The sequence below is a fragment of the Poecilia mexicana genome, unplaced genomic scaffold, assembly GCF_051168715.1.
Source record: "Poecilia mexicana isolate PSO_F unplaced genomic scaffold, ASM5116871v1 scaffold_7, whole genome shotgun sequence".
NCBI classification, from domain to species: Eukaryota; Metazoa; Chordata; class Actinopteri; order Cyprinodontiformes; family Poeciliidae; genus Poecilia; species Poecilia mexicana.
In genome coordinates this window covers 14119912-14142834 of record NW_028263376.1, presented here as the reverse complement: position 1 = coordinate 14142834, position 22923 = coordinate 14119912, and the positions used below count along the sequence as shown (strand labels likewise).

The window sequence follows — 22923 nt, the reverse complement described above, 5'->3', positions numbered from 1 at the left end:
TCTGCTCAACTCCCCCCGCCCCCCCAAAAATATAATGTGGTCAAATCTTCAACTTATTAAAATTATTCAAAAGTATTTACACTATATAGGAAAAACTGTCGCTTGAACAATTTCTACTGCAGCAATTTATATCACAGTAAAAAAATACAACAAAAACATAACAGACGATTTAAAATGAGTCCAAATTTTGTTTTGTTTGTGTTTTTATCATTTTTGAGTAGCAACTAAAATTGCAAACATTAGCAGAAAATCCCATCACACATTAAACATCATTTGGATGAGTCAGAGAATAAAAAAAAGTGACAGAGAAGTTAGCATTAGCGTCATCTGCTAATGAAACAACCAGCGTCTGCATGAAAGTGACAGAGGAAGAGAGGAAGGGAGGAGAACCAAACCACAAATCCCTCAGTCACAGTTTGGACTTCAGAATGAAGAAACAGCAAACTCTGTTCTTCTGCTTCCTAACAGGTGGGGAACGATTTCATTATTGTTTACATGTTTATTTCATTGTTTCTGCAGCACATGACAAATTCACAACCATGTAAATGATTTTTGCGCTTCAGTCGTTTGAATTAATCTATATTTTGTCTATAATAAAGAAATGGTTTTAGGCTGCATTTTTAAGAAATAAGTTTAAAAAATTTTTTTGACTAAACTGAGATTTTATAACCAAGAAAAACTAAGAGATTTTAATAAAAATGAGACTTAAAGGCTAAATCTAACTGGTTAATATAAAACAATTCTCAATATATGAATGATCCGCTTTTATACTCATGTCTTTTCATAAACAATTCTCAGAGTTTTTTTCGTATAATTCAACCACGGAGCTGGTTTTGGTCTTTTTCAATATTTTTATGTCTGTTGTGGATTATTTAGCTCTTTTATCAAGAAATGTTTGGATTGTTTAAAGATTAGTCTTCTCTCTTCATATTTTTTCAACAATTTTTAATATACTATAATTTAAATGTGATTCACTATCTTTTGCCATTGTAACCTGTTGCCTGTATTTGGGTTTTTGAAAGTTTTAAAACAGATTTTCATGTCTAAACCACACACAGTAAAAGTCAAAGTTCCTACAAAACTTTATTGATGAAACCTTTACTTTTTTCCTCCTGCTTTTTCTTTTTCTCCTCATGTTTTCTTCCTGCTTCCTCTTTGTATTCACTACATACTATACTTCCCTACTTATTGTTTCACAAGTGTGTTTTACATCTTCTATTTATTTATATTTTCAATTCAGGTCAATTCTACAATGGAAAAATTTTAAATCACGAGAATAAAGTTGGAATAATACGAGAATAAGTCGTAATATTCAGGAGAATGTAGTAGTAGTTTTATCAGCACTCCAACACAAAAACAGATAAAACATTTAAATGAGGAATCTTCAACTGGTGTCAGATTTATAGATAAGGAAATACTTTATCTTTTAACACATCAGCATCAAATTACCAGTAAATGATCGTGTAAACAACTGAGTCTGTTTCAAAGAAAGGTAAAAATCATTAAAACATCTTTTTGTTTCACAATTTTAAGATGCTCCTCTGGTAAAATAATATTATGACTATTTTCTTGTAATTAGACAAAAATTCTCATAGCCTGGCCGTCATACAGCCTACAGAAGGGATGATAAGTTACTTTTTGACAATATTTTTTTTGTCATTTGCAAATTCTTTTCTAGATAAAAAAGAAACAATTAAAATCGGATCTAGTATGTATGACAGAGTATAGAAGGTATAAAAAGTCAGAGATTTGATTTTTAAGCCATATCCGTACTTCCACTCAAAGTTCCTGGACACATGACCTAATATGGTCAAAGCCAAACTTTACAGCTTTTTCCACATAAATTCAAGACATATTGGAGGCCTGCATATCTCATAACTTGCACTAAAAGCACATCTAGGCGCAGTTACCTACTCAAAGGAATGCATAAAACACTGACTCTTTTAAATCTTTGTTTTCCAGGAGCATCTTTTCTCAGTAACACAGCAGCAGGATTTCCCATTTACACAGCAACCGAAGGACAAAACGTCTCCTTTGAGTTTCCGTTCACTCTGGTTGGAGGCGGCAGACGATTTTTATGCAGAGAGGAATGTAAAAACAACAACATCATCATCGAGACGAAGTCAGCAGATGCTCAAAATGGGAGTTTCCACCTCAGATATCGTAATGGAAATCTACAGGTCACCATCAGAGAGCTGAAGATGTCCGATTCTGGACGGTACAGGTGTGGAGTAGCCGGGTCATCGCTGTCTGAGGTATATGAGGAAATATTTGAGATCAGAGTTACTGAAGGTGAGTTTCTCTCTAAACTTAAACAATGTTGGTTCAAAGCCAAACACTCACACTGAAGACTTAATATTGTTGACATTTAGCTGCAGATTTAACATAATTCACAATGTTGGTTAGTGTAGAAAACGTTTTAATGGGATTATAGTGGAAAGTAAAGATGTACTGATCCGATATTAATATCTGTACCAAATTCTAGATTAGGTAACGATGTGCCCAATCCACAAGGGTGAATCTATTTAGTCTAATTCTATGTTTTGCACTCTGAAAGACGTCATCTTTAAATTTATTTTATATTATATTTAGAATTCCCAATATATTGTTCACAAGCCTGAACCAGAAGTGATTTGAACCGCCATCTTGGTAGGCAAGCACAGTGCTTATAAGTTTGTGAGATAGGAAAGAGGCCAGAGCTTATTCAGAGCTTGTGGATTGTTTATTGTTGTCATAGTAACTCCATAGCAACTGCCTTGACAGTTAGCTATGGATACCTACCAAGATGGCTGTCATATACAAAGTTCCCAGTGATTTGATAGAAGGTTTGCTTCAGTTTATTTTTTACCTGTCTGACCAAAGGTAGTCTACTTATCGTTTTTGTCAGTTTCTTTGTTATTTATTTCACATTGGCTGTTAAACTCCTGATTGCACTGAATGAACAAATTAAAGTTGTGTTGTTTTCACATGTTTGACCAAGCTTGTGAAGCTATTGGGTGTATTCAAGTGTGCTGTACTGGGTTATCAAACAAATTTGTAATTTACAAAACAACAAAATAATCATTCTAAGTAAATTTAGCAGTGTTTTTCTGTATCAGTCGACACTAAACCTCATATATCTGCATCATTAGTGGGAAGATGTCATGGCAGCAATGAGTTGCTTCAGCTTTTACACAATCTGAGCCAAAGTAAGAGCAGCTTGCTGACTCAGCAGCTGCTCCCAAAGTGACTAACGTGTATCTGACTGCGTCACAATTTCATCATATCTATGAAGCAAACCACTCGGATGAGACACAGCAGACAGTGAATGTGGACATGTGTTAGGAGTTTAGTATCCTGTGAGTTTAAGAGTGTCTAAAAAGAAAAGCTACGTTCACACTGCAGGCAAATGTGACACCAAATCCATTTTTTTGGTCTACATCTGACTCATATCCATCTTTTCTACAGCAGACTATGCGGCCCAATTCTGATCTTTTCACCCAAAAGAAAATCCAATTTGTGCCACTTCCATATGTGGAACTAATTCAGATAAATTGTTTTCAAAGCGTCTGCAGTCGGTCATGTTGCATTTTTACGTCATTAGCTGAGTTTCTCTTGACTACATAATGGGGCAAATTGGATAAATCCGCTTCATGGACACATGCCTATTTTGACAAAAGTTAACGTCTTTGATAAAATGTTTTTGCGCTAGGATGAAATTTTTTTTGCCCGTATTGAAATTAATTCATTTTATAAAATTCCAATAGAATTTTTTTTTTGCATCACGAGTCACATGATCAACAACCGTATGTTGTTGATCATGGCGGAAAAGATAAAGAAAATGCCGCTGGATGTTTTTTTTAAATAACTTAGCATGTATGATTTTAATTCGTTATTTATTTAATGGAAACACCCCGATTGCGAAATTGTGTTTTTTCAACATCAGAGGAATATCGTCAAAGTTTTGTCCTGTAATAGAAACGCAGCTACATGTGAGACATTTAGCTGCGTTTGTGCCTCGTAATTCTGCACCAGAAGAAGCCAGATGTGGTAAATCTGGACGTAAAAAAGGCTCAAACTTATAATTACGAACTTTTGGGAGATGTTTGTGTCTCTGAAGTGCATCACGTCACAAACCCATCTACATCCAAACACTTTGCCACATAAGCTGCAACCAAAAGCTGCGTCTCCATTACAGATCTGCGCATATTTTGTTGATATTCTGGTAATGTTAAAAAAAACAAAAAAAAACAAAAAAACTTTTTTGCAATTGTGGTGTTAAATTAAATTAAAATAACATCATATAACACTTTTGGATGTTCCATTTAAAAGAACAACCAATTCAATCTCTGATTGGTCAAAGCATCTGCAACAAGCAGACGATGTTTACTACAATGTATAAGACAGATTAACCATGACTGATTTATGAAAAATTAAGCAAAATGGACTTTGGAAACTAATTTCTGTGTCGTTTCAAGGGAACGCATTTACTGATGTGAACTTCATACGAACAACACAGAACCCGTTTGAGAATCTGGACTCTTCAGAACTCACTTCACAAAATCCAGTGGTCAGCAGCCTTCAGTTTCAGAGGGTTTCCAGCACCGCTTTGACAGATTTACACAGTGAGTTCCTCAGTCAAGTGCATTACTGCTCTGTTCATTCACAGTTTCTGCTGAAACCCAGATTAAAGCTTCAACCTGTGACATAAGAGGAAATATTTGAAACTGAAAGATTGTAAATTACTACCAAATTGGATTCCTTTGCTTTCTCCATTAAGGGCATTTGAGATGAAATAGAAAAGAAGAAAATGTAATCATTCATGAAGAAGAAAGTAGAAAGTGCAAAACAAGAGGGAAGGAAAAATACAGAACTAAGGGAACAAAATCCAGATGCACAAAGAACAGAAAATAAGAATAAATAATGAAACAATGAAACAGCTTTCATGCATTATAAATATCATCCAAGCTTTATCTTGCAAAAAGACAATTAAACTTCACTGATTATTTTGTGTTTTTACCAGAAACTGCAGGAAGTCCTTCAACCACAGCAGCAACACCCAAACAAATCAGCCTATCAGGTGATTTACCTTCATATCACACGCTGTTGTTTTGGTTATTTACTTGATTTTCACAAAAACCAAACCTGATTTTACTTTAAATGAACCCGATGTAATTTGTAGAGCTTAAAATGGACTGAAATGCTTGTATTTCCTAGCTCTTTATGTTTTACAGTTAATTATATTCATCTGGTTTTGAAATTATAAATGAGGTTATTTGCTTCAAGCTCTTCCTCTGATTGTCGGTGGTGTTGCCACGGCGACTGGCGTCTCAATAGCCGTGTTTCTAATTCTGCTTTACAACTGGAGGACGAGAGCCAATGGTAAACCCCATCTACAGACTTATTTAACGTGCAAATTTAAATGCAACCAACAAGCAAAAGTGTTTTACAAATTAAAATTATGGGAAGCAGTTTTTCACATTTTTATTTATTCTTCTACATTTGTTCACCTTTTCTTTCCCTCAGGTGCAGACACGAGAACGTCAGACACAGAGGTAACATGAAGGTTGAAGACTCTGGTTAAGTTTAACTTTTACCAGAATTAGTCAAAAACAGAGATTCTGACACCCAGATAGTAGAAAAAAAAAGATACTAAATTAATCTGCAGTGTTGCATTAGAAGACATTTGTTCTCTTTTATTTCAGGTGACGTATGAAAACTGGGCACTAGGATCCAGATCTGAAGACTCCCACTACCAAAACCTTGATCCAGCCAGCATGGATCAGGAACCAACTTATTTAACTCTCACTTAGGATGCCAAGTTTCTACAACATCCACTTTATTAGTGCTTTAAAGCGGCAGTATTATGTAAAAATATATATATATTTTTTTAGCTTTACATCATGTTATGTTTTTCTCTCCTCAAAAACATACCTGGATTGTTGCCTTGATTCTTTCATGCCTCTTTGTGAAATTCTTTAATCTCCATGGCAACCATTGAGCCGAAAGTAGGCGGAGTTTCAGAAAGAGCAGGAGTTTCTTAAAGAGACAGTGGCCCAATTTGAAGGCATTATATTAAAAGGTCACATTTTCTTGAAGTCATATTTGATATATTTTGATAACTGAAGGTAACAGATACACTGAAAAAAGAAATTAGACCTAACGACTTAAAATTTTTTTATTACAAGTAATCAAATTAAGTTTTTTTTTAAAAATATATATATATATATTAAGTTTATTAAATCGTGATATTAAACATAAACTTAATTTGGTTACATGTAATAAATAAATTTAAAGTTAGAGCTCGAGTCTCTTTTTTCAGTGTACTTGATTTTCCCATAAAATACAACAACATGCTTAGAAAATACATAACACAGCCCATTTAATTAAACATTTTTTAACTTGTAATTTATTAGAAAAAATTATTTTTCCTGTTAACTTCTCTATGACATATATTTCATGCAATATTTCCCATAATTGCTGTCTCTTCCTTCAACAGTTTCCTCATTTTTTTTCTGCCAATATGACAAAAATACTTCAGATTTGCTCAATTCCCAACCTGCTTCTTGACAAACTTCCACAACATTCAAGTTTTCTTTATCCTGGTCTAATCTGCATCCGCAGAACCAGAACCAAAAATGGAGAAACAGCATTTAGTTTTTATGCTCCTCTAATCTGAAACAAACTTCCAGAAAACTACAAAACTGCTGAAACACTGTAGATCAAGGCTTATTTAATGTGTATTTGCTTGACAATTTTAATGATGGAATTTGACAAAATGATTCATAATTTTGACTGTTTTGTGTTTTTTTATGATGTAAAGAACTTTAACCATATTGTGGCTGAAATGTAATATAAAAAATAAACTTGACTTAAATGGGACTAAATTTTGACACTGTTCCATAAAAGTCAGATTTGTTGGAGCTGGATTCATACTGAGATTAAGTTGATTGAACTTTGTGTTGGGGTATCAGAGTAAAGGGGTATGAATACACATTTAAGCCACAACTTCTAGAACTTTGTATTTTTTGTTTTTTATTAACTACAATTAATATTTATTTTTCTGTTAATTAAATCCTAATAAAAATCAATTTAAGTTTGTGTTCTAACTTGCTGTAATAATCGGTGTGAAAAATATTAGGGGAACTGAAAAAATATGACCTTCAGTGACACAATGGAGCTAAACTCGGTCAGGAACTGAGAACGCCTTGTGGTTTCAATAGAAAACGAATATTTTTGATGCTTTCTGTAAATTCCTCACCAATCTGGAACCTTGGTGTCTGTCCTGACCTTCATTTCCAAACAAATGCATCAAGCAACAAAATTTGTGGATGAGTTTTATAGAAAACCGATTTGCTTTCAAGGAACAGGAAAAAACTGATTTATTTTTAATATCTGATCTGACTATTAAAGAGAAAATAACAGATTGGGATCACTGGTGCCGCCTTGCTTTAAGTATCAGCAGGTAAATTGAGATGTTTATGAATCAGTTTGCATCGTCTTATTTCACTTAAAACTTCTCCAGAGGCAGAAAATGAACGAGTTGAGCTTTAAATCCACTTTCAGATGTCAGGTGGAGAAACTGATCCTCAGATTGGGGACGTGGTGAAAACAGGCACCGACTATAACAAACAGAAACATCACAGAAATGTTTTTAAACAAGACGAGCGTCTCTGATTATGATGTGGAAATAAAAACCTGCAGCTGAATCTGGAAGCAACTTCATCAGAAAACCAGGTGAGGCTGGGGAAGATAAAACCACCACACTGCAAAAACACAAAAACCTACCAACTATTTTTAGACCAGTTTCTGGTGTAAATATCTTGTACACATAAAACTAAACTTACAACTAACTTTTCAGCAAAATACATTAGCTTGTTTTAAGTCAATAATTCCTTAATTATGAAAAAGTTCTAGTTCAACTAGTCGATTATTTAAATTTTAACTAGACATTTTTCCCATGTTACAAGTAAAATAATTTGCCAATTGTACTAGTACTTTTTCATTTATATTAAGGAATTATTGAATGAAAACAAGCTCCGATATCTTGATGAAAAGTTACTTGTAAATTAGGTATTTTCACTTTAATCTAAACAAAATAGATTTTGTGTTTTTGCAGTGAAAAAGGAAGAGAGCCATTTGACTGTTTAGCAGGTAATTCCTCATTGGTCAGAAATGTATGGACTGCATGTGACTAAATAGTTGAAATCCTCCTTCTGGAGACTAAAGAGATTTTAAAGAAAAATGCAACAAGCTTTCATCTTCTGCCTCCTGTCAGGTAAGAAAAGATGCCTAAAACATGTAGGATTTTGCATCTTTATAATTCCATATTTTTATTTTCCTCAATAAAAATACAGTAGAAACAACAAATCCAAGAATGTTTTGGTACTATGCAACAGCTTCCTGGTTTGGATAATTCTCCTACTTTGTAAGAATACAAAACTGTAAAAGCAGAAACAAATGCATTCAGAAGCATTTGTTACACTGCAAAAACAAAAATGTTACCAATTATTTTTGGTCCACTTTCTTGTGAAACTTGAAAAAAGACTAAATGAACTTACATATAACTTATCTGCAAAATATAAATTTTTGCATATATTTTTCTTATTTTAAATGTACTAAGGTATTTGTAGATGAAACTAGTCAAATCTTGGTAAGGTTTTGTGTTTTTTGCAGTGTGCTGAGAAGATCTACAGCTTGTTCCAACATTAAATGTTAACTGTTGGCTTTTCTTCCAGCTCTCTGTGGTGCGAAAACACTGATCCAAACTAAAGGAGGAAGCATCACAGTGAAATGCTCCTTCGCTTTGTCTGGAAGAGGGAAGTACGTCTGCAGGGATCCGTGTGAAAACGGAGATGTTCTCATTGAAACCGAAGCTACGGAGGCTCAAAATGGCCGATACAGCATCAGTTACAGAGAAGGAACCTTTCCAGCTTCTTCTACTGTTCTGTATGTGAACATCTCGCAGCTGATGCAGTCCGACTCCGGGCGCTACTGGTGCGGATTAAAAAGGCATTTAATGATTGATTCACGCCAGGAGTTTATCGTAAATGTCACAGATGGTGAGTTTTATTTTTATTCAGGATTAATACCCCATTAGTTATCAAACAAATCTTTTAAAATAAATGCCAGAAAAAGGTATTCCAGTTATACCTTCATAAACATGAAGTTTATTTATCAATAAAATAACTTTAAGTGGAATCAATTGCTTCAGCCAGATTGGAGTAAATGGCTTACAGCAGAACTGAGATCAAATGTCAAAATGTTGATGTTGAATGAATATAACTTCTTCCACAATAAACTGATTTTAGAGTTTTTGTTGTTGCTGAAGTGGAATTACCATCCTGGGTTCATGAGGTTCACTGTAGCTCAACCAGCTCTTAAAATATCTCTGAAGAACAAAAAACGACACTATTGGCACGTCATTTATTTACGTATTAGGGACATTATAGACAGAAACAAGAATGGAAAAGTAAATTTCTGTTAAAAAAAATTCAATAAATCTGAGACAAAGCTCAGAAATTTTACATAAAAATATGAAAGTTTGAAAAAGTAAAAGAATTTTGACTTTTTCAAACCCAGAAATTTCCTTGTTTTTTTTGCTAGAATATTTCTGAGATTCATCTCAAAATTTCAGCTTTTTTAAATACCTGTTTGTGCAGCAGTGTATTGATTTTTCCTCCAGTAGCATTTTCTGGCCAGTTTGAACAAATAACTGAACAATGTTCTGCAGATTCGTGGAAAACAACAAAAACATCTGTGTGGTTTTCTCAATATTCAGAGTAAAAAAATCATAAAATTAAAAAATTTTATGATATTCAATTTTACATCAAGGATATTTAATGATTATCTTTCACCTGTTAGCTTTATTTGTTTCTTTTCTAAAGTTTTAAAGATCACCCACAGCACCTGTCACTAAGTTTTTAATTTATGCCTCAGTATATTAGCCATAACTGTCACAGATACATTTTTCTTCTCTGTTTTCACTCACAGATCGGAAGGAGCTGGAGCAGCAGACAGAGGCGAAAGGTCATGACCTGCAAAACTGAAGCTCTATGCATTAGCTTCAGCATTTAATACTTAAAGGGGACCTATTAAATAAAATTCACATTTTACACATTTTGTATTTCCATTTCAGCTTCTACGATTTCTAAAAACAGTCCAAGCACTTTTAAAACACACCCAGATATTTTTGGGCAATAATTTCATATTTTTTTGGTGTCTGAAAAATGAGCCGTTTTAAAACCCCCCGTAATGTAACATCACAAATCACCTTAGCCCAACCCATTACCTAGCAACACAAGCAGAGCTCCAGCACGTTTGGTCAGTTGGTTTCACCGCTGTACAATGGCTGCTGGAAAAGACAGGCGTTTTGTTGTTGACTTACCATCCAGAAACTACCTGTTCTATTCATTTTGATTGGTCAGGAGGCTCCACTTCTGCTTTTCAAAGATGTAGGTTTGTATAATTGTGTATCTGTTTGCAGCCATTTTCACGTACGGGTGTAAACGTTGAGTTGGGCCCAGCAGCAGTTTATTTGGATTTAAAGTGACAGAAGCCCTAAAACAGCTCAAAACAATCAGAACTGAGCAGACTGAAATATCATTATCTAAGATTTTTTGCAAAAAATTTTAATGAATATGTCTCGTATAGCCCATAGAACCAACTTAACCTGTAAATTTCACATCACATCAGACACTGTAATTCCTCTCTGCCAAATAATTTAATTGCAACAAAGAGTTATCATTTCCCAAACATGTGTAGAGGATTATGACCTTTGACCTGTATTTATCTGGTGTTAAAGCAGCTGATCTTCCTTCCCTCTCATTCAGGCTATGCTCTGCCTGTGGCTTTATGTGTTCCTGCATTATTTGCTGCAGCTGTGCTGCTCCTCTACAAATGGAAAACAATGAGGGAATCTGATGGTAAGCTGACATTAAAATACATTTCAGGATTTATTTAATAGAAAACACCAGGAAAAGAATGAGATGACATCTGAGCCGTGTTGCATAGGTTCGACCAGCAGGAGGCAGTCAAGCAGCAGCAGCAACAACAATAGGAGACGGAGACGCACCGAGGTGGATCAACATCCTGGTTTTTGTTTAAACTGGAGGTTAATTTTTAATTAATGATCTTAATTTGAATTTTATCCTTCTTACAGTTTTCTGCCTCAAAGTTTACAAACCGGACGCCTCCACCCGACGGTCAACAACAACTTTACTATAACCTCTGAGGCCAACGGCATTCCAGGAATTAAAATAAACGTTTTCATTAATAGATTCAAGTTCTGCACCAGTTCTGTTCACCAAAACAGCAAAAAGCCATCAGATCAGAGGAGACTCCAGACGGGTTCAGCTCTTCAGTTTGTGTCGCTAAACCTTAGCAAAGCTCAACAACTTTCTCAAAAAAGCTTACAAACTTGATCTGTAAGCACATAATCTTGTGCTTACAAATCAAGTTTTGTAGCTTAGTGAAATGAAATGTCTGAGAAATAAAGATTTATTCATCTGCAAAAATAATTCTAATCAATGTTTGGACATTTGTAGAAGGTATCTGTGTGTCTGTAAAAAAGAGTTTTAATTGTAATTCAGTTTTGCATCGTTTGTAAAACCTCAGACAAATACAAGAAGGAAAATCTAACTGAAAACTCCTCTGTATGCAAAGTACTTACAAAGACATCATGTCAATTCAATCAGGCATACATTCCAATTAATAATTATTAAACATTAAGTATTAAGCTCTCTTAACTTAGTAAAAAAATTAGTTCAAATTAGTAAAAACAAAAAGTTTAAATCTAAGGAAACGCATTGTATCGATTCTGACTTGCAGCGTTCATTCCTCCTGGATGCAGCCGGCATGGATGTGGCAACAGTGGAGAGGAAAAACTCCCCTTAACAAACAGGGCTAGTTGAGACCAAAGCACCAGGCTGATGACTTTAATGGTTCAATTTTGGTAGAAAGAGAGAAAAGAGAAAAGTGATAAATCATGCAGGTGGAAATTATTGAGTTCATTTTGATTTATTATGCAACTAATTGATTTATTGCTAATAGCAACAGGCTTATATGTGTTTGTGTATTAATGAATGTAGAAATGTTATTGTACATGTATGTGATTACATGAGTATCATAGGTATAATTTATTTTTGTTACACTAGAGAAATGATTTTTTTCCCTTATCTTAAACCAAAATCTGTCTCTTTAAAAGTGATGGAAAACAGAACATAGTATTTTAATACTTCATCTGTAATGTGATTTTTTTTGTTTGTAAATGTAATCTGTGTTTTATTTTTAATATAAACTGAACCGAGGAAGAACAGCTGCTACATCAAGCTGCTGATGTGGATCACAGTAAACATAAACCTGAGGTTCATATTTTCACTTTCCCACATTTCCCAGAATCTTCTGCATAAACTCATCTGGCCTTGTTGATAAGATGATGCTGTTGTGATAATGTGTTTCTTACATTCACATTTTGTTTTGCTTTCTTCTGGGTTTACATTGGTGTAATTTGGCGCAGTGTTCACAGACTTGTTTAAAAATGCACACATGCATTCACACAGACTTGCATAGCTACAAACACACACTCACCCTCAACTCACTGCCTCTGTTGGCACCCAGAACAGCAATCTAGGTTGATGTGATGCACCAGGAGGCAGCATTGCTCACTGTGGTGGTCTGTGGTGGAGGACCCCATGGCTGCAGCCTCAGGCACCCGCCTACTCATGTCTTATGTTTGTTTTTTGCTCTTGGACAGACTGTACTGAATTTTTTTATTTCCCGATGAGGGATTAATATTCGATCATTCAAGTTATTTCAGGAAAGGTGGAAAATAACAGACATTTATTAAAGCTGGCATAAATGGCAACCATAACAGTCAGTGCACGTTCTCCTTTCCAGCTGAAATTGTAAGTGTAACGTGTATGCGAAAATCAGCCAGAACCCAAAACGCAGCCAAGACCAGAGATCAGATCAAAAGGTTTATTACTAAGTAAAGGGAAAAGGAGTGGTCACACTGGTGAGTGAGGAGGTGGAGGGCCAGAGGGGTCAGGAAGCCAGCTTGGAGAGGGTAGGGTGAAAGGGCAGAGGGGGGCCGCGGGGACTCAGGGAGGAACTAGATGACAGGGACAAAATCCACAAACCAGAGGCCAGTCGTTAACACAGTCCAGGGTCATGCACAGGGGTTTCTCAGGCAAAGTAATCCAATAGACGGCAATCAGGAGGCAGGGTCAGGACCAGGCAGGGTTCAGCAACAGGAGGGCACAATCTTCAGAGCAGAGGGAAAAAGGCAAAAATCAGTGGTCAAAAAACAGGCAGGATCAGGAAACCAGAAGACTACTTGGAACATGGACTAGGCTTGAAAGCTGTGACAGGGGCAACAGACGATCTCGAACTGAGCTGGTGACGAGCAGCTGTTTAAATAGGCAGCAGCACAGAGCAGGTGAGGGTAATGAGTAATCAGCACACAGAAGGTGGAGCTGAAGGGATGAAATCATGACAGTAAGCAGTGGTTTCTGTAATGTTATTTCCACCATTAATGAAATAAAACCTACAAAGGAAATAAAAATCATTCTAGAGGTTTACAGCAGTTATGCAGTACTGAGAGTACAGTGAGTTGAAGCCACATTCATGCAAGCAGGCGTAGTGTGTTTTATTTTCATCATCATTGTTACGCTTAGTGTGGATATGATGGAAACATGGTTTGATCTAACCAACCCCATTTCTCCTAAAATCTACAATCACCTTCTGTGTTTTGTTCGCTTTAAAGACGAGATGATCGCAGAACTAAACTGAGTCGAGACTTTTTCTGACTGCCGTTAAATGGACAATGGCGTCATCGTGTGGCCAGATGAAATTACTACACTATAGCGATGGCTAGCAGCAACTTCCTTAAATTACAGCATGTGTTGAATTCAGCTGTTCAGCTTTAAAAACAATAATACAATTTTTTACATTTAAGGAGATGACTAATCTACCTTCCTGTCTTCCTCCCTCCTCTCCACTTTGGTTTTTAAATGTTCCTTCTTAGAACAGGCTCAAAAACTGTCTTCCAGTCATTGACAGCTAACAGTGATACATGATAAAAACTGAAATATATACATCAGAATAATTTTCTTATTACGATCATTCCCAGCTTGTCACAGGTGAAGTAATAAAATATCATAGTTCACAATGCCAATATCTGCAGTCAAATCTAAAAGATTTGATCTGCAGTTACTCAGATGAGTAACTGGAGACTCAGAGGAGTCTGCAGTTAAAAGCTGGTGATTGATTTTTAATCAGTAATAACTTGTTTCTCCTCTTTCCAGGAAGCACCGCCGCTGAGTGGAGCATCACTATGTAATATGATGACCATGATAACAGTTCTGGACTTACTTTCAGATTCATTTTTGTCACTTCCTGTTTTGTGCCCACTTTATATAAGCAGAGTGTATGAACAAGAGCCTCCTATTCTCTACTCTGAATGCAGCAGCACTCTGACATCTGACAAAGTCTGAGCTTCACCACTCAAGTAAGTGACTAAATAATGCTGAGTTCTTTGACAACAGAGGTTTGAAGTTCATTATAGCTCATTTTTCTTTACTGATGTTTGATTTTTATCATGCTGAGTTTGTGAAAATTATATCTTCCGTAGTACAAGAGAAGGTAAATTTATAATTATTAATGTGAAAATTAAATGCATTTCCAACATTGTGCTCCTTTCTTTCAGAAGGAACCACTTTATCCTGAAGATGGCACCTAGGTGAGTTCCCATATTCCTTCAACCCATTCCAAGTTCTTTTGGGAACAGTGGAAAGTAACGGATATTTACTAAAATTTCCAGTCTTATTACTGGGCAGCAAATATATGATACATGACCTGAGTGAAGTTGCCCCCCCACCTTCTTCAAATCAGACAAAATTGGTGTCAAACATTTGTGCTGGTTTGTGCAGCAAAAATTTTCATTTGTGCTGCTGTCATTTTAAAGATATAAAGAAATGTTTCTAGAGGTTATCAAAGGTCAACCAACTCCCCACCTTCCTCAGATCAGACAAAATGGGTGTCAATCAACTCGGCTACGTTTGTGCAGGAAAAATTTAGTTTGTGCTGCTATCATTCTAAAGATATTAAGAAAAATGTTTCTAGAGGTCATCAAAGGTCATTGACCATCAGTTCATGCTGGATCTGTGAATTTCATTTGAAATTGTTAAGTGCTAACCTATGCTAACCTATGAACATGAATAATTTCTTTTCAACTTTGATGAAATTCACTTGGAACTAGGTCTTATTTAGAATAAGCTGGTCCGATACCTCCCAAAACAAAACTCGGTGACCTGTATTTTAGTTTCTGATCACCAGAGGGTGCTATTGGACAAACTGTGCTGTTGAAATACGAAAAGTGGGACTAGAGGCAAAACATGTGCTAACTATCTAGTCTGCTGTTTCCATCTCAATTTCATGATCGACAGTCATCATCAACACTTATTTTCACAACTTCAAATCAGGGCACAAACTAGCATAAACTAGCACAAACTGTTTATAAAAGAACTCATATTCATTGCCCTTTGATGACCTCTAGAAACATTTTTCTTAATCTTTAGAATGATAGCAGCACAAACGAAAATTTTTGCTGCACAAACCAGCACAAACATAGCATAAACGTTTGACACCAGTTTTGTCTGATTTGAAGAAGGTGTGGGGGGCCAACTTCACTCAGATGCAAGACTAGCCTGCCTACTTTGTTGGCCTCCGCTCTCCCTTTAGAAGTATGTACCTATGAGTGCAACCATCTGCTGTATAACTCCCTGAGAATCTGGGTGCAGTGTAGGAAAAGATTTGGGTTACATTCTATGTCAATTAAAACTCCTATCTGCTCAAATCATATGTTTCCACCTTCTATGTCTGGTTCTGCCTTTAGAATTTGGAAAAAGAAATGGATTAAGTAAAGTTAAACACCTTTTCATTGATGGGATATTTGCATCGTTTACACAATTCATGGAACAGTTTACTATCCTGCGTACACATTTTTTCTGCTATTTGCAACTGCAGCATTTTGTGAAGAATAGATATCCCTTATTTCTTGAAATACCTGAGGAAACAGCTCTGGATAAAATCATAGGTATAAACATTCATAAGAGGGGGTAATTAAAGAGATCTACTCTATACTGTTAGATCTACAATCTCCTTCTCTTTCCTATATTAAGTCACATTGAGAGAAAGACCATGCAGTTACATTAACAGATGAGCTCTGGCAATCTATTCTTCACAGGGTACACTCCTCTTCTATATGCGCTAGATATGGGCTCCTTCAATTCAAGGTCCTGCACCAATTACATATCTCTAAAGAAAAGCTAGCTAAGTTTTACCCAGAGACTGATCCCTTGTGTAACCGATGCAGGTCAGAAGTGGGTTCCCTTATTCACACTTTCTTTTTTTTGTTTTGTGTTTTATTTAAGTATTTATTTTTATTTTGTGTATGATTTTTATTTTCTGTTTCATGTAGGGGTTTTATATATTAAAGTGTACAGCATTGAATAAAACTTGAATGCTGTAAAGAATGTGTTGTGAAAATTGATAAAGTAAAAACAAAAGAAAATGTACGCAGCGGTTTCAGTAAAGTTATTAAACCCAATCACATTGTTATGTCTTATAATATTTGGATTTTCTTGAAATACTAGTAAAGTTTAAGTGTCAAGTTTCTAGAATCTAGAAATTATTTAATAATTCAGTAGAGTATTTCTAAGACACTACATGGTTTTTCTTTTTCAAATTTGGATATTTAAACTTCAGATGTTGTGAAACTTCAGGTGCAAAGGCCCATGAGGAAGCGACCAACAACTTTGCCGGTTTTGGTGATGCCTCTGCTGCAATTTTGATACCAGCTTCCTCCAACCTTTTTTCCAAGTAACCTCTAAACTACATTCATCCCAAATCCAAAACAAAGTACTAAGTGCAACTTTCTTATCCTCGTAAGGTTTTTTTACGCCCTTGATAGCTGCTACAGACTTTCTTTCAGATTCATGTTGTGTCACTTCCTACGACTTTGCCCATTTTACATAAACAGGATGTATGAACAAGAGCCTCACTTATACAACCTAATTCTGAAAGCAGCAGCACTTTGACATCTGAGTATCACCTCTGAAGTAAGTGACTAAACAGTGCTGTGTTATTTAACAATAGAGGTTTGAATTTCATTTATATTTTCATCAAGACTTTCATCGAGCCATGCTTGTTAACATGACTGCGTATAGTACCGGATAATGTAAATTTATGAGCATTTAATGTAAAAATGTAATGCATTTCCAACACTCAAGTCTAATCTGCTCCTTTCTTTCAGAAGGAAGCAGTTTAAGCTCGAGACGCCAGGTAGGCTTTTAACCCAAGTTATTTTAGAAACGGTGTAAAACAGACATTTATTAAAGTTAACACCCATGGCAACCATAACAATTAGTGCCATTTGTTATAGGGCCTCCTGTCCAACTGTAATTGTACGCTGTGGTTTCAGTAATGCTATTTCCACCACTACTAAAAGTAAAACCAAGACAGGAAATAATAATCATTCTGGATTTTTACAGCAATTATATAGTACTTTTTGAGTTGCAGCAAAGTTCATGCAAAAATTTTCTTTCTGCACTGAAGCAGGTTCTTATGATTGACCAGGGAATCTTCATGTCATTATTTAATACAGTTGATTTATTTAAAAATGTTTATCAAACCCAATCACATTGTTATGTCATTGTTATATTTGGATTTTCTTGAAATACTAGTAAAGTTTAAGTGTCAAGTTTCTAGAATCTAGAAATTAACTATTTAATAATTCAGTAGAGTATTTCTAAGACACTAGATGGTTTTTCTTTTTCATATTTGGATATTTAAACTTTAGATTTTGTGAAACTTCAGGTGCAGAGGCCCACGCAACTGTTCGTCGTGGGGCAGACCTTGCTGTCGGATCAGCTGGGCTCGTGGAAATGATTGACACCTATGACCGTCTTGGTGGCGCCTCTGCTAAATCTACCTTCGCACGAGCAGGGAAGTTTGCAAATGGACCGGAGGACAAACCAGGGATGCGTATTCCAAAAGCAGGAGTTTACGCTGAAGCTGGAGTTGGTGAAGCCCGGGCTGAATGGAGAATGTTTGAAGCTGAAGCTAAAGGACCCAACGCCAGCGCAGGAGCCGGGGTTTCTGCAGGGACCCTGAATGCCAGAGCTTTCGCTAAAGCAGAGTTAGCGGGTGCTTCTGCCTCCGCTGGTCCGCTGACTGCTAAAGTTGGCCTAGCAGTCGACACCGGGGTTGATATTAGTCTGACAGGCTTGGAAGTTAAAGCGCTGGGAACCGGCTTCTCTTTTGGTCGCAAAATGGGCATGTCTTTCTTTGGAAATGGGTTTGAATTCAACCTGTGGTAGTTAAACAATGTTTTCATTCAATCATTCTTTGAAAGTCCCCTTACATTCCTGCACCTAATATGACTGAACCACCAATAAAAATGCATTCATTTTCATGTTTGTCTGGTTTTTCTTTCAGATTCTGTTAAAAAAAAATCCATTTGTGAAACTACCCTCTATGTTCATCATGAGCCGATTAAAACACTGATAGTGTCTCGTTCTCCACTGTCGGAGGAAACTGATGATCCATCATAAAACTTCTGACATTGATTAAATTATTTCCATTAAGCTGAAAGTCATCTCTGTTCAGAAGAAATTCCTGCTCAGAAATGCTCCACTTGTTAGAGCTGCACGTGTCAACAAGCTGAAAGGAGACTTCACAGATAACTTACAACTCAAGCATTTATGAAATCAGAAAGAAAAAAAAATTGTCGTGTTGACCTGTCTCAGTTGACAGGTTAACAAACCCAGCTGGGTCTATGGCATCCGAACGCCACTGTACAAGACAATGCAATCAAAGAGTTTGCTCACTTCTTTACAGACCAAATTCAGAAAACTAGGTTGGTCTGCACGTCGATTATGTTGTGTCTAATCCAGTGTTTCTCAACCTTTATTGGGCCAGCACCCCCCGATACATTATCTAGGTCCTTTACCACCCCCCCATCAAAAATTTGTAGGCTACTTTGCAGTGAATATTATATTATTATTACTATCAATAATATTAATATTAAGAATCCATAATATTGTTGATGCTTTCATTTTTATGGTTGCTTCTGTATTAATCATTAAAAATAATTTTCCAGAGAATAAAAAAGCAATGGGAATAAAACAATTTTTTACTGGTGTCTACGAAAAATGCAATGGACATTCAACTTAAAATCGGTAGGCTAATCAGTGTGAAAAAAAAAATTTACTGACATAAACCTTTTAAAACAACAGAAAAATCCGGGTATTCTGATGATTAAAATTCAAAAGTGTTGTGGTAATACTGTTTCATATCGGATCACTTACAGCACCAATAACTCTATAAAATGAACACTGTCTATCGTGTATCACCCATGTAGCAGACATTACTGAGGAATGAAACTCACCTCTCGTGCAGCTTTCACAGACCGGCCCTGAGTACAGGAGCCAGCAGTATATAACCAGCCACACAGAGAGGGGGGCGCTATTTCCCCATTGCACTGATACATAAAGCAAGTGGTGCTTTATGTATCAGTGCAACACTGTTACACTAGGTTCACAATGCTGTGAAATGCAAGAACAAGAAGGACTTGCAACGAGACTTTGAGGAACTGAAGGTGGCCCACCTCCTCACACAGGAGTCATTTGTAGCTGAAATATTGGCTGAGAGAGCAAAAACTAAGACCCTCCAAGAAGAACTGGACAGAGTCCAGACTTCCTACGAGGAGCTGCGCTCCAAGTATGAAACTGATGTTTGGTGAGGCAGGAGGCCGAGACTCACAAGCTTTGTGAAGCGAGGCTTATTGAGCAAAAACAGCTCCTGGAAAATTTGACAGCTGAAAAGGATGACATGTTTCAACAAATGTCACAAAAGATCACAGCCCTGCAAGGCAACGAGAGCCTTTTGAAGGAAGAAATGAAGCAGACCAAACTTTCGTACAATGATGTTATCTGCAAGTATGAAAGCCAAGTTTCTGGACTGCAAAAAGACGTGGAAACATATCGGCAGAAGGTGAAAGATGAGAAAGACGCCAAATTAAAAAGAGCAATAAAGAATTTGCAGCTCATTAAAAAACTAGAGCTGAGAAGGATCATATGTTTCACGAAAAGTCAGAAAAAATCGCATTCCTGCAAAACAATGACAAACTTCTGCAGGAAGAAATGAAGCAGATCAAACTTTCATACAATGACGTCATCTGCAAGTATGAAAGCCAAGTTTCAGGACTGGAACAAGAAGTGACAACATACCGGGAGCAGCTCGAAACACACCTGCAGAAGGAGGAGGAGGAGGAAACGGCTCTTTCCAACAGAGAAAAGAAGGAGAAGGTTATCCGCGAGTTACAGTGTAGGTTTTCTACTGAGCTGCACCAGCAAGTAGAAAAACTTGAGCTCCAGATACTTCAGGATAGAAAAGCTTATCTGCAGAAATTGGAGGAGGACATGGCACTGCTCAACAACATGAGAGCAACAAATGCCGTCCTCCTTGAAAACACAGCAGAAGAGATCAAATCTCTGCAAGAGAAGGAAAGAGACGCGCAGGCAGAGTTGGAGAACGTTAAAGGTTTATACAAGGAGATAACCTGCAGGTATGAAAACGAAGTCACAGCTCTGAAACAACAGGCAGATAAATACCAGCAAGAGATAAACTGTGTGCAAAGTGAACTGGAAAGAGCAAAAGAAGACATACTGGTGCAAGAAACTCAGAGAGCTCAGGAACAAGATTTCCAAGAGGAGCCAAACTCGCAGAGCCCAGACGACCTGATTGAAGAAGCTTTAAGCCAAGAGGGTTCTTCAGAGGAGGAACTCCCAGGACAAACCTTAGCAGGTTGCTCTGTGGGTGGAGTGGTTGTCTTGTGACCAGAAGGTCGTAAGTTCGATTCCAGCTTCCTCAGCTGGTGACGCCTACACTGAAGATACCTACGCACGAGCACGGACGTATGCAATAGAAGGAGGGGAGGACAAACCAGGGATGCGTGTTCCCAAAGCAGGAGCTTACGCTGAAGCTGGAGTTGGCAAAGCCCGGGCTGAATGGAGAGTCTTTGAAGCTGAAGCTAATGGACCCAACGCCAGCGCAGGAGCCGGCGCCAACCCACTGGGTGCCTCAGCTTTTGCCAGAGCAGAACTGGCAAGTGCTTCTGCCGCCGCTGGTCCAGTGAAAGTTAAAGTTGGTCTGGCAGCCGACACCGGGGTTTCTGTTGGTGCACAGGGGCTGGAAGTTAAAGTGTTGGGAACCGGCTTCACCATTGGTGAAAGGCCGGGCGTGTCTCTCTTCGGCAGTGAGGCTGAATGCTGCGTGTCATAGTTCAGAAAATGTTTTCCATATTTGCTCTTTCAAAAGGTCCTTTACACAGATTAAAATCAAAATAGATTCTGTCCCCATGTTAACTAGTTTGTCTGATTTATGAGTGTCCATCTTACTTTTGTCCACGTTCACATAGTCTGTACCTAAAATGATCAAAGCTGTAATAAAGATGTATTGATTTACTTATTTTTCTGGTTTTGCTTTCAGATTTGTTTGCATTTTGTCTCTCTGTTCCAAACATCCATTTGTGAGCCTGTACCCTCTAACGTTGCTCATAAGCAGATTGAAACACAGAGTTTATCCCTCCACTATCAGGCTGAAACTGGTGTTGTAGGAGCTGAAGGCTCTAATTCATGTATGGAAATGCACCGTTTCAAACACTGTTAATCCTCTTTTTTGAATATAAGCAAAACTGATGCAAGCAGGAATAAATGATGTATCACATTAAAAAAGTTATTCAACAAAAGCAAGACAAGGGTGGAGGAGACATGTGAACAAACCTTGAGTCAGCAAAAAATAAAAATTCTCAACACAGCAAAGATGTTTTATGATCTGTTTTCATATAAACAAACATACTGTATTTTCTGCACTATAAGGCGCACCTTCAATTAATGGCCTATTTTAAAACTTTTTTCATATATAAGGCACACCGTATTATAAGCCGCATAGAATAGACGCTACAGTAGAGGCTGGAGTTACGTTATGCATCCCTAGATCAGAGATTCCCAAACTGTGGGGCGCGCCCCCTAGGGGGGTCGCCATGTCATTGCAGAGGGGGCGCGGGAAGCCGTCTGGATGAAAGAAAAACAAAACATGAACACTGTATGCGTTGGGTTTTTACCTTAGAATGGCCAACTCTCTGTTATTCCTATGTCAATTTGATACAGTAGAGGCTTCCACACTTCCCATATCTGTGTCCTCTGTCACTTTTGTCAGCAGTTAAAACTGTTTAATCCGTTGTTAACATGTTGTAACCTGTTTTTCCGAGCCGCCTTTAAACGCAACATGAGCGCTACGACGCTCGCGCTGGGTTTCCACCTGTGAAGGAGACCTGCTGCTGCTGTGCGGAGCTACGTAGGTTTGTGTTAGAATCACGGCAGCAAACCAGCAAAACGCAAAGAACTTTTCACAGTTTTTCCCTCCAAACTAACCGACTGAGGTGAGTAAAGCTGCTAGATGCAGGTAATGTTAGCTAAAAGATGACTAGCTAATATCAATACAGAACCTTAAGCTTAACAAGTACCTTGTAGGCTACCGATGTTGGTGTCTATTTTCAGCTACGTACATTCATTTTGTCCCCAAAAAAGTCGATGCCCCCCGTCACACACGTCGTTTCAACCAGACAGCCATTTGTAATCCATAGGGTGGGGCGCAGAAAATGTTTGGAAACCACTGGGGGGGCGCAGAAGAAAAAGTTTGGGAACCACTGCCCTACATGGACTAAACGGAATGTCAACAAAACAGTCCGACTCCGGTCGGCGAGGAGAGCCTACCGCGACTGAGCCGGGGCGTGGCCGGACGATGGTCACCCTTCTCCGTTCGATACACAGCATGTTAGTGGAGAACGTGGTGCTAAATGACCTGTAGACGACCTGATTC

At 37.3% G+C, this 22923-nt stretch overlaps 3 protein-coding genes and 1 pseudogene across 10 annotated transcripts; all 4 read left to right on the top strand.

Annotated features, from left to right (window-relative positions):
- The first annotated feature begins 353 nt into the window (after positions 1-353).
- Positions 354-6115, top strand: LOC106932964 (uncharacterized). Its single transcript, XM_088007517.1, has 6 exons — positions 354-468; positions 1963-2292; positions 4458-4604; positions 5266-5361; positions 5506-5534; positions 5685-6115. Exons 1-6 carry the CDS (start codon positions 354-356, stop codon positions 5790-5792), a joined length of 825 nt encoding a protein of 274 aa, XP_087863643.1. The 3' UTR covers positions 5793-6115.
- Positions 6116-7543: 1428 nt separating this feature from the next.
- Positions 7544-13271, top strand: LOC148158392 (uncharacterized). Its single transcript, XM_088007105.1, has 7 exons — positions 7544-7716; positions 8099-8257; positions 8718-9041; positions 9973-10008; positions 10812-10904; positions 10993-11057; positions 11141-13271. The coding sequence occupies exons 2-7, from the start codon at positions 8224-8226 to the stop codon at positions 11210-11212; spliced, it is 624 nt and encodes a 207-aa protein (XP_087863231.1). The 5' UTR covers positions 7544-7716; positions 8099-8223; the 3' UTR covers positions 11213-13271.
- A 1107-nt stretch (positions 13272-14378) lies between these two features.
- Positions 14379-18454, top strand: LOC148158391 (uncharacterized). 8 transcript variants are annotated; one of them, XR_015763778.1, is made up of 6 exons: positions 14379-14488; positions 14687-14719; positions 16764-16899; positions 17021-17099; positions 17294-17322; positions 17857-18454. XR_015763778.1 is itself a non-coding variant. In XM_088007102.1 (5 exons), the coding sequence occupies exons 2-5, from the start codon at positions 14709-14711 to the stop codon at positions 18357-18359; spliced, it is 654 nt and encodes a 217-aa protein (XP_087863228.1). In that variant the 5' UTR covers positions 14441-14488; positions 14687-14708; the 3' UTR covers positions 18360-18454. The 8 variants fall into 8 exon arrangements, 4 of the variants coding, with proteins under 4 accessions (XP_087863229.1, XP_087863230.1, XP_087863228.1 ...); XR_015763777.1 differs by having other exon boundaries at positions 16764-16925; XR_015763776.1 differs by having other exon boundaries at positions 16764-17099; positions 17297-17322.
- A 915-nt stretch (positions 18455-19369) lies between these two features.
- LOC148158390 (uncharacterized) lies at positions 19370-20960 on the top strand (annotated as a pseudogene).
- The last annotated feature ends 1963 nt before the right edge of the window (positions 20961-22923 follow it).